This window comes from Pristiophorus japonicus, chromosome 2, assembly GCF_044704955.1.
Source record: "Pristiophorus japonicus isolate sPriJap1 chromosome 2, sPriJap1.hap1, whole genome shotgun sequence".
Taxonomy (NCBI): domain Eukaryota; kingdom Metazoa; phylum Chordata; class Chondrichthyes; family Pristiophoridae; genus Pristiophorus; species Pristiophorus japonicus.
In genome coordinates, this window is record NC_091978.1 from 46000293 (window position 1) to 46012343 (window position 12051).

A 12051-nucleotide genomic window follows, 5' to 3' on the forward strand; every position below is an offset into this window, starting at 1 on the left:
AAATAATTACTTTTAAAAAAAAAAAAATGTCCTTGCTACAGAATTACGACTTTAGTTCCATTAAAACATACTTCACTGTTAAATTCACTTAGCCAAAACCCTGTTCAATTCCACACAAGCTGCTATATAATTTTTTTTTTTAAAAGGAAATAATTAGCTCGTCACAATTAACAAAAAAGGCAACAAAATAGCATAACCACTGCATGGCAGGCGGATTGGATAATATTTAGCATACAGTGACTTCAGACAGTGAGAATTATTCATTGTATTTTACATTATTTGTATTGCTTGAATTTAACCGCAACCGAAATTAGATCTTAACATATAACCTATAAAACCATTTGATTTTTCATTGTCATATCCTTTGCACACTTGCTTTGCTTTTGCACACTTCTAAATCTATTGACTTGTTTTACGCTTGCTTGGTGCTTTGGGATGCCAGATTAGGGTGGCAAGCAGAGGCAAAACTAGGTAAGCGTAGTATTTGTCAATGTCAAACTGCATCTTTCACATGTTGAACAGATCCTTTTGTGTTTTGCATGTGAAACACAAAGGAAGGTTAATGTTTCAGGTGTAATTTTTTTCAATACCCGCTGTTCATTTCTGTGTTTATTTCCGATTTTCTTCATCTGTGGGTTTTTTTAACTTGTATTCTGCAGGGGTGGGAGCTCATCCAGTCATTGAAGAAATGCAAAACAAGAAATGACTGAAGGGGCTGTGATGGTTTTCACCTGGCTGGGACCGCCACATGACAACTGAGACTGTTGTTCTCATACATAAACTAGTTTAGAATTTCTAACATAATCCCAGTTTTCTTCTGTAGCCAAAGGAGAGTATCATCTCTTGGTTTAAAATTCAAGTGCTGTGGTGTAGTTTGAGTAGATTTGAAAGGATCAAGGTGAAGCATGCCCACTGTCTTGTCCTAAACCACACAACCTATTACTTCCAGACATTGGAGGAGTTAAAGAGGGAACCTACTATTGCAATCCATTGATATTTGGGTGGCAAAAGTGGTTTCCAGTAGTTATACTCCATTTAAAATGGAATTTATCCAAGATTCATGTGGCATGTCCACATCATGCCACTATCATCCCTGTTCCAGCAATTGCTTTGATCACAAAGGGTTCTTTAGCATACGAGCTTCTAACAAAATCTTTTTTCTTAAACTTAGCTTTTTTGCTTCTGGTGCATTTCCAGCTGTAGAATGAACGGCATCATGATCACTCTAACTATACTGCTAACCGTGCTGAGTTCCTGGAGCTCCAAACTCCCATAAGCTATTGAATTTAACAATGTCCACTGCGTGATAATTAAATAAAATAAGAGGTTTATTTTCTTGTCTGTAAATGTATTATGTGGTGTGAATGGAATAGTACAAGAATATCTGTGTATCACTGTATCATTGGTGTTCAATGATCTGCATAATTCTTAAACCATAGTCTCGGACCAATGAAGTAACTGGTATATACAGAACGTATCTCTAATATAGTATGACCTGAATATTTTGAAAGGATATTTGTTTACCCCCCAATTTTCCCTATGAATCCAGCGTTGCCTGCTTTTGTTTTTTAGTCACGGGCAAGGGGACAGGCATGGTGATTGATGGGTGCCCCTTTGACGGGAGCAGTGCTCTGTCACAGAATACTTGTCTAATAGGATGATCTTTTAAATTAAGAATTTCTTGAAGACTGCAGCTATAGAACTGTGCAACCATTTCCTCCATCAATTGTTGAAGGATGAAATATGCGATTTATAGGGTGAATAACTATTATTTAGCTGCATTTCTGAATATAGTATTTGGCGACTCCTGTAAATTCAATAATTTTACAATTGATCTATCTCAAGTTCAAAATAGACAAATATATTTTTACACCTGTCATATGATGACCAAACAGGTTAATCTATTCTGAAAGCTGAAAAGATCATGATTTAATCTATGCATCAGTTTTAAGGACTGATGGAGGATTTTTAATTTTATTTTAAGACATTGTATCTATGCAACTTCTTAAAAACAAAAAACATTTATTGATTATGAGTTTGTGTTTTTCTTTTTGTTATGTATTTATTTTGTGCAGGTGTTCACACTTGTTTTGTGTGTAAGAAGAATGGGCCTGATGTTAAGCGTTGTATTGTTCCTCTGTGTGGCAAGTTCTACCACGAGGACTGTGTGAGAAAGTACCCCCCAACTGTGTTTGAAAACAAGAGATTTCGATGCCCACTGCACACTTGTATCAACTGCCATGCCACAAACCCCTCTAACCCCAGGGCAACAAAAGGTGCAGTATCCCTAGGATAAGTGCAAACACCTTAGAGCTTAGATTGTTAAAATTTACCTATATGGAAATTTGTTTGGCAGGATTTACATTTTAAATGGGCCTTGAATGTCATTCTATAATAGTTTTTAATTAAAGCTGATATATTGTGTAGTTGCTTAATTGGAATTGGTTATCCATATGAAAGTCTAAATAAGGTAAGTTGTTTTAAAAGCAAATTTTGATGGTGTGCTCAACCAGCTAAAAATATATTGTGTTTTACAGCTTAAGTCTTTGGATTTTAGAAAAGCTTAACACAGGAGATTGGTTTGTTCTTGCATTTGAAAGGCACAAAATGGACGGTTGGGTTTCCAAAGCAGATTGGAAATTGATTATCAGGGTGGTTTAGGGATTCATACTAGGGCCATTATTGTCATCAATGTACATAAATGATTTGGAATTGAGAACTATAAAACAGCTGTCTAAGTTTGCTGATACAAAATGGAGGGAGGAAGAGTTCCGTATACAATTTTAGTCGCCATACACCATTGAGGACAGCTCGGCATTGGAGAGGATACAGTGAAAGATAAATAACAATATCTTGAATTAAACACCTGAGGTAGGGGAGAATCTATTGAAATGAAATGTAATAGGAGACCTCGTTAAGATGTTTAAGATCTCAAGGGCTATAAATAGATTGATCGCCAGTAACATGTTTGACAATCACAAACCTAGCAAGGAGGTACAGACTCTAGCTCAGAAGAGAAAAAGTGAACAGATGGTTTTGATTTAACTACCTTACGCAGAAGGTGATTAATGTATAAAACCAGACCATCTAGGGTGACTGGGGGCAGACAGTGTGGGCCCTTTCAGAAAGAAACTAGATATTTGGCAGAGAGTGAGTATGAGAAGAAATTGTATATATTATTTCAAACTTTGAGACCAACAGATATATTGTAATAGTTTTTTCCCATCGTGTATGTTGCTATGTTCCTACAACAATATGCATTCATAGAACACTTTAACATATCCAAATGTCCCAAGGTGCTTAACAGTTCTGATTCAGACGTGAGAAGGTGTAGGTGGGTGAAGGTAGGAAAGGTGACCAAAAGTGCAATAAATAAGGTAAATGTTATGAAAGCTTTTGAATGTGTGAAGAGATGTGGCAAGGTAAGGGGGTTTAGGAAGGAAGTTCCAGAATGTGGGGGCAAGATGGTTGAAGGCTCTGCCACCAATAGTAGACCAGAAAAGGAACACAAGTAGAAAAGTTGAAGGCATGGCAGGGGCATAGCATACAAAGAAATTGCAAAGATAGCAAATAGCAAGGATATGAGGCCGACGAGAATTTTAGAGATCAATGAGCTGAGGGACAGCGAGGATTGGGTTGATAGATGTGGGGGACTTTGTGCTGATAGAATGCCTGTGATGGATTTCTGGACGAGTTGGTGTTTCCATAAGGTAGAATTTCGCTAGCCCTTGATTGGGTATGAGAAAAGTTAAGTCCAGAGATGTTTCAGATTTGGAAGTGGGTGTGGAATTTTATACAAAATGCAATTCTTTGTTTTTAAAAATAAACTAATTATGACTGAATACTTTTCAATATTATTTAAATGCATCTATGTTATGATCATTTAGCGTGAAGTTTTCTTTTGGGGAGGAGTGGAAATTATATATAGTATTAAAGCTAAGACTTGACTATTGCTAATGTATTTCATGTGGATGTGTAATTCTGCAAATTCACTGTGACAAGTACCTTAAAGCTGCATTTCCCACAACATTTTGTTTTGAATACTTTCAAAAATTAATATATTTTTTAAAACTGGACTTCATTTAAATGCACTAATTGGAGAAAAGCTATTACTGTCTAATGAAAGAGGCTGCTGTACAATCTTGCTGCACTGACGTGGCTCAAACCTATATCTGTATTGTTTCTGGTGTCATTCCACCATACATCAGGAATCGGACGATAGAAGCAGCTTACCAATTTTGTAACTAAAATTGTATAACTTTTCATAAGCCTGTAATAAAGAAATTCACTTGAATACCAAATCTAAAAATCACTTATTAAGCCAAGCTGATTAACTACTGAGACAGTGATTGTTCTTCATTTCAGGTTAGACTTCTTCCATTACAGACTCTGAAAAAACCTGTAACTTTTTAATCTTGTGCATTTTTATCAAAATGTTTATCTGCTACATGAATCATCAGAAGATCTTTCAAACGTAGACTATCGGGAAACTTTTGTGACCATAAAGCAAAAACAAAAGTCTTTGATAGAAACTAAATACATTTGGCATTTGTAATGTATGGAAATAATGACCCATAAACCTGAATCAAGTTTTTGTTTGTTCCTTCACAATCTTATATTTGAAATACTGAAATATTTAATTAAATTGCTTGAAACTCCAGAGAATACATGATTCATCAGTAACATTCAGATGTGCCATTCATGGAAGGAGGAGATTTTTGTTGGAATGTCACGATGCCTTGAAGTAAAATCTTTGCTAAGAATCATTGTTTTAAAATATTTGGGGAAATGGAGCTTTAAGAAAATGACAACTTCATTTAAAGGATAACACTAAATTCTCCCTGTTACTAGGGCGAATGATGCGCTGTGTCCGCTGTCCTGTGGCTTATCATGGAGGGGAGACCTGTCTTGCAGCAGGGTCTGTGATACTGGCAGCCAACAGTATTATCTGTACCAGCCATTTTGCTCCAAAAAAGGGGTACAGTCATCATGCTCATGTCAATGTTAGCTGGTGCTTTGTGTGTTCAAGAGGTTAGTTTGAGATACTTTTTACTGTTGGATTTTGTGAATTGTTAAATTGATTTATTTTAGTCCTTTGATAATTTAGCTTTACAAATTGATTCATGAATTTGCTGCATCTAGCAAGCAGAGGAAATCTTGCCCTCTGCCCGTATGTACTGGGGCTATTTCCTGAAATAGGAAGACAAGTACACACACCTTGGACACAGTTCCTTTGAAAAGTTTGGCATGTCCCAGGAGTCGGTCGTTATAAGGTCTCATCCTACTGTTGCTTCTTGATCTTTTCACATAACTAGTGGTTCCATTAATAGTATTCTAGGAAAATTACTGCTTCATTTTTAACTTTTGATTTATTTTTCACATTTTAATTTGTTTATAAAAGGCACGAAAATTGTATACCTTAAAAAATTGGTTGGCTTTTTTTTTGTGTTTATCCTGCATAGTCATCAACATTGACTCCTGTTTTCAGAACTGTTTTGGTGTTATTAGTTCAATGTTTTTAACCGGAGTTCAACAGCTTTACATCTCCCACAGTCTTTCTGATGGTTCTTGTGTCACCTCCTGATGTTGCACAATTTCTAGAGGTGCACACCGTTTAGCAAGTCAGACATTGACCAAGAATCTGAAAGAACAAATTAACATAAGCTGATGGACCGGTGAAAGGATATCTGTATCTTTAGAACTGTGCCAGCCTCGTCCAGGTCTGGCCTGAAACTGAAGCCAGCCAAAGTTGATCTCTTCCAGCACTACACATGCCAAGTTGCGAATAAATTGGCATTAGCACAGACTTCCTATGCTGGAGTCTTGGCTGATTCTCTGCGAGAATTACCTAAATTACAGTGCCATCAGCGACATCTAGTGCTACAACAGAAGTTTCAATAACTGTCATTGCAGAAAAAGAGAATCTATTTTTTTAAGATTTTTTACGTGCTTCTCTTTCTGATACCACACCCACCCAAAATAACCTGCTGCCCAGCCACACTGGGTGAGAAAAATTGGCCAATAGGAAGTCCCTATCAATTTTTTTTTCTTTCCTTGTCCAGGGAGCACCTAGCTTCTCCTTGTGACCATTGCACAGCTAGACTTTCTCAATAACTTCTGCAAATCAGTACTCCAATAATATCATCAATACCCGTTAGTTTTGGATTTCAGCAGGGTCGTCTAGGTTTCCATTTTCCTCCATGAGGATGAGTTCCTAATCTCACTTCTATAGCTAAGGAAGTACAGAAGTGAAGCACATGTCTGCTGCAGGAGGGGTGGGAATCAGAGGAAGAGTTATTCACGAACAGCTCTGTCGCAGTTTCTAGGCGCCATCTAAGAGCACCTGAGTTAATAATTAAATAAATATGTAAGTACGTGTTTTTAAAATGGGTCCTGATAATGGTGGTTGTTTCATTGTAGGTTTGTATAGTTAGTGGAGGATTAAAAATGACATGGCTGATTATTTATTCTTTGCTGTTTGTCTACATAACCACTACTGCATTTCAAAGTAACTCGTTATACCTGAAGTGCTTTGAGTGTTTTCTGAGAGGTATTATGAGATGCTCATAAATGCAAAACTTTTTCTTTTAAACATGTTATACATTTCTATAAAAGTTTTCCATGTGTTAATTTTAGCTCATTTCCTGCAGGGGGAAGCCTTTTGTGTTGCGAGTCCTGTCCTGCAGCATTTCATCCAGAATGCCTCAACATTGATATGCCGGAGGAGAGTTGGTATTGCAATGACTGCAAAGCAGGCAAGAAGCCACACTATAAAGACATTATCTGGGTTAAATTGGGTAGCTACAGGTCAGTTCAAACATATACAAATGATTTGCTGCTATTTACAAGTTTTGTAAAGTAAGTTTTATATTATGTATTTTATATTATGAAAATGCATTGCATGGCACAATAATAGGATTTCAAAACTGGGAACCAATTTGAAATCCCTTGTCTCGTTTTCAGAATCTCCCCCCCCCCAAGATTGTTTTATAGAAATTAAATAATGCAAATTAGATGCTGCTCCATTTGGGTACGTGCTTGGAAATTAATTCCTATGAATTGTTTAGCTGAGATCTGAACTTGGAAATTGTTGGTAGGCTGTTGAGCTGTTAGAATTACAGAGGGGTGAGGCCTCCACCTGCCAGTCTTGGCTTTAGCTCTGTCACAAATCCTGGAGATGGAGAATCCATTTGCTTTATGGGCATCTGACCCAAAGTGAGTTGGTGAATATTGGCCTTGCTACCCCATCAGGGCAACTGATGTTGGCACAAGAAAATAAGCAATTTTTAGAAAAGTCTGTGTTGCTGTTGGGAAATGGCAATGTGGGCCCTATTTGTGACTCTTGCTCGTACACCGGAAACATGTGGCCGTAATTTACCAAAATTCTCTGGACTCTGGGGAGGTACCATCGGATTGGACAGCAGCTAATGTAACGCCTCTGTTTTAAAAAGGGGGCAGACAAAAGGCAGGAAACTATAGGCCAGTTAGTTTAACATCTGTAGTGGGGAAAATGCTTGAAGCTATCATTAAGGAAGAAATAGCGGGACATCTAGATAGGAATAGTGCAATCAAGCAGACGCAACATGGATTCATGAAGGGGAAATCATGTTTAACTAATTTTCTGGAATTCTTTGAGGATATAACGAGCATGGTGGATAGAGGTGTACCGATGGATGTGGTGTATTTAGATTTCCAAAAGGCATTCAATAAGGTGCCACACAAAAGGTTACTGCAGAAGATAAAGGTATGCGGAGTCAGAGGAAATGTATTAGCATGGATAGAGAATTGGCTGGCTAACAGAAAGCAGAGAGTTGGGATAAATGGGTCCTTTTCGGGTTGGAAATCAGTGGTTAGTAGTGTACCACTGGGATCGGTGCTGGGACCACAACTGTTTACAATATACATAGATGACCTGGAAGAGGGGACAGAGTGTAGTGTAACAAAATTTGCAGATGACACAAAGATTAGTGGGAAAGCGGGTTGTGTAGAGGACACAGAGAGGCTGCAAAGAGATTTAGATAGGTTAAGCGAATAGGCTAAGGTTTGGCAGATGGAATACAATGTCGGAAAATGTGAGGTCATCCACCTTGGGGGGGGGGGGGAGGAGAAACAGTAAAAGGGAATATTATTTGAATGGGGAGAAATTACAACATGCTGCGGTGCAGAGGGACCTGGGGGTCCTTGTGCATGAATCCCAAAAAGTTAGTTTGCAGGTGCAGCAGGTAATCAGGAAGACGAATGGAATGTTGGCCTTCATTGCGAGAGGGATGGAGTACAAAAGCAGGGAGGTCCTGCTGCAACTGTACAGGGTATTGGTGAGGCCGCACCTGGAGTACTGCGTGCAGTTTTGGTCACCTTACTTAAGGAAGGATATACTAGCTTTGGAGGGGGTACAGAGACGATTCACTAGGCTGATTCCGGAGATGAGGAGGTTACCTTATGATGATAGATTGAGTAGACTGGTTCTTTACTCATTGGAGTTCAGAAGAATGAGGGGTGATCTTATAGAAACATTTAAAATAATGAAAGGGATAGACAAGATAGAGGCAGAGAGGTTGTTTCCACTGGTCGGGGAGACTAGAACTAGGGGGCACAGCCTCAAAATACGGGGGAGCCAATTTAAAACCGGATTGAGAAGGAATTTCTTCTCCCAGAGGGTTGTGAATCTGGAATTCTTTGCCCAAGGAAGCAGTTGAGGCTAGCTCATTGAATGTATTCAAATCACAGATAGATAGATTTTTAACCAATAAGGGAATTAAGGGTTATGGGGAGCGGGCGGGTAAGTGGAGCTGAGTACACGGCCAGATCAGCCATGATCTTGTTGAGTGGCGGAGCAGGCTCGAGGGGCTAGATGGCCTACTCCTGTTCCTAATTCTTATGTTCTTATGTACTTTACATTGCCTTCCAGAAAAGGGCAAGTGGTGAGGTTTCAACCAGAGGGGGGCATTATCCTGCTTCACTGCCTGATGGTCATGACAAGGGAGCAGCCACATCTTGTAAATTGTTGCCAGAAAGGAACACTGGGAATGTAGGTCACCATATTTGAAGATTAGAAGGGTCGAGAGAGAAAATCACAGTGGAGACTTGCCATAGTAGTATTGATAAAATAGAGACGATAAAGGTTAAGAACATAAGAAGCAGGAGTAGGCCATTTGGCCCCTCGAGTCTACTCTGCCATTCAATAAGATCATGGGCTCAGCTCCACTTCCCTGCCCGCTCCCCATAACCCTTTACTCCCTTATTGCTCAAAAATCTGTCTAGCTCCGCCTTAATTAAGAATAAAGTTGTGGCCAAAAAAGATTTGGGGAGTAAGATATCTTGTCCAAAAGTGTGAAGTATGAGTAGAGCCTCCTAGTTTTAAAATCATGCATGGTCTTTAGGCCTTATAAAGAATTGTAGTATAATGGAATTTCTCCTGTCCTCTCTCCTCATTCTCTTAGTTACAATTTTAAATAGATTTTCTCGATACCAACTGCCTAATCAGAGGAAATCGTCTTTCCCTCTTCACTATTAAAACCCAAACCTCTATTAAATCTCTGGGTTTTCTGTTCTAGTGGAAATAGTCTCAGTATCTCTGGTCTATCCCTGGTATCATCCTATATTGAATGCTCGCTATGGCTTTCATGTCCTTCCTATAATGGGACTCCCAAAACTGTACACTACTCTGGCCTAACAATCGCTTTGTACAAACTTACCATAACCTCTTTTCTCTTGTATTCTATGCCCGTGTTTTATAAACACTAACATGCTTTTGCCTTTTCATGGCTTTATACTTTCTCTACTATATTCAACATCTTCCCATAGAATCTACATATTTCCATTCCTTGTTTTCCCTTCAACAGCATATTACCTGGCACTTCTGCACAGTAAATTGCATCTGCCATCTGACTGCCTGTTCCAGTAATCTGTCTTGTGTCCTGCTGAAGTCTTTTACATCAGGGCATGCTGTGTACCAAACCCTCCTTTTGTGTCAACAGGCTGCTGGGCTGTAACACTTCTAAACCTTAAGGGGTTAACTCCAGTAAGGACTGCACTCACGAGTCCAAATCCTTTTATTGTTTTCTGTCCGTCAACCAACTTGGTGTGCCCAGGCATCTTGTGAGACATCTTATTAAATCGTTTCTGAAAATCACATCATCTGCTTCCTGTTTATCAATACAGTCAGTCACTTCTTCAAGAAGTATATTTCTGTCTCCTTTTTGAAGAGGAGAACCACATTTGCTTTCAGTCCTCTGGCATAATTTTTCCTTTCTACTAATTTTGAAAATTATGTTTGGAACCTCTACTATTTCTTTTCTAGTTTCCCTCGAATTCCTTGTAAGTAAACCATCTGGTTCCAGTGATTTTCCTATTTTAGGTTTGATTAGCTTCTTTAGTGCCATTTCTCTTTAATTGTACTCTCCACTAACTGTTCTACACACCCCTGGTGGTTTTATAATGCCAATAGCTATCTCCCATGTGAAAACTGAGGTAAAAGGATTTGGTTAATAATCTATGATTCATTCATTCTCTACTATAAGCTTGCCTTCTTCGGCTCATAGTAACTTTTTCTAGTTCTTTCTAATCTTTTTCGTAGTGTTACTACGTCCTTTATATTTGGCCTTGCTTTCATGTTTACACATGCCCTGCAAGTGCTGAATGCTTTTTTTCAATACACTTAATGGAATATACTTGATTTGTACCACTTCTATTTCAATATTTAAATATTTTCTATTGCTCATCGACAGTTCTATTTGCCAATGTTTCCTTCTATTTAGGACTTGTTTTATGTCTAATTTGTTTTCCCGCATTCAAAATGCTCTTTTCTCATGACACACATTTTCCCCATCCCAGTCTGTTTTTGGATAATTAAAATCTGTAGCTCTGTTGTTAATATATATCTCTCTAATTTGTCGATTAATTTCCTTTTCACTGTTTGATAATATATTCACAGTAATGTGACGGATCCCTGGCGTGCTCTCAGCTGAGTCCAAAGGGATTCTCTTTGGATGACCACCTGCTTTTTTTTTGTGCTCTGGTATGATAATGTCTCCAATTAATATCCGTCTTGCCGTATTCCTCCTGAAAGTTTTATACCCAGGTATATTTAATTGTCAGGAGACAGGTTTCAGTTGATGCTCTGACATCATGATTTTCTATTTTAATCAGTGACTCTACCCCAGTTTGTTTTCTTGTCCTCTGTACATACATTTTATCTTGGTTTGTTTTCCCAGAGCTTTTTTTTTACATCTTGCCCTGCTTAATCTCTTTCTTCCCCTCTCTACCTCCATATTATTTACACATTTAAAGCTTACTTTCCATTCCAAGGTGTGCCCCCGCCCCCCCTACAGGCAGCTCACGTTAACCTTCTAGTGCTGTTCGGGTATAAGCCGCCTTAAATGTTGGTGGCGGTTGCAGTTTGTTTTCATAGAAACAGATAGGATTTTTACAATGAAATTTGGGTGCCGTGCTCTTTTTACCATTGTTTGATTAGACTAAAGTTACTTGTTGCAATAATCTGGTTGTCACTTTTGTATTGCTTACTTGAAATCTGCTATCCAAACACAGGTGGTGGCCCGCAGAGGTATGTCACCCAAGGAACGTTCCTACGAATATTCAAAATATGAAGCACGAGACTGGCGAGTTTCCAGTCCATTTCTTTGGATCAAACGACTACTTTTGGACCCATCAGGCACGTGTATTTCCTTACATGGAAGGTGATAAGGGAAGCAAAGACAACAAAATCAAAAGCCTCAGCAAAGCCTTTAGAAAAGGTACTACTTGAAAGTCAAATACTGTGGTTAATTCAAACTTGTTTAGAAATTCAAGCTTTTAACGTTGCCTTAGATCATTTAAGATTAACAATAATGAAGGGCAGCTTCTTCCATTCCCTCACTTGATAACTTGCAGATCTCTCTTGTGGAGAAACGCTGAGTAGAGCCCCCAAGTGCTGCTTCCCAGGGAAAAAGGGGAACTTGGGAGGAGTACTATTGCAGGCACTGGTGGGAGCTGGTTAGAGTAGCATTGGCAGAGATTTAAGTGCAGATCACTTGCTTGCAATCTGGGTGGCAA

General features: G+C 38.7%; 1 protein-coding gene across 3 annotated transcripts in view; it reads left to right on the forward strand.

Moving 5' to 3' along the window:
• nsd2 (nuclear receptor binding SET domain protein 2) overlaps positions 1 to 12051 on the forward strand; it is a 111356-nt gene that overhangs the window by 71355 nt on the left and 27950 nt on the right. For all 3 annotated transcript variants that reach the window (XM_070866920.1, XM_070866921.1, XM_070866919.1), the window contains 4 exons: positions 2076 to 2276; positions 4852 to 5031; positions 6651 to 6807; positions 11548 to 11753. In XM_070866920.1, coding sequence (XP_070723021.1) covers positions 2076 to 2276; positions 4852 to 5031; positions 6651 to 6807; positions 11548 to 11753 — 744 coding nt within the window. The remainder of the gene's footprint in view (positions 1 to 2075; positions 2277 to 4851; positions 5032 to 6650; positions 6808 to 11547; positions 11754 to 12051) is intronic.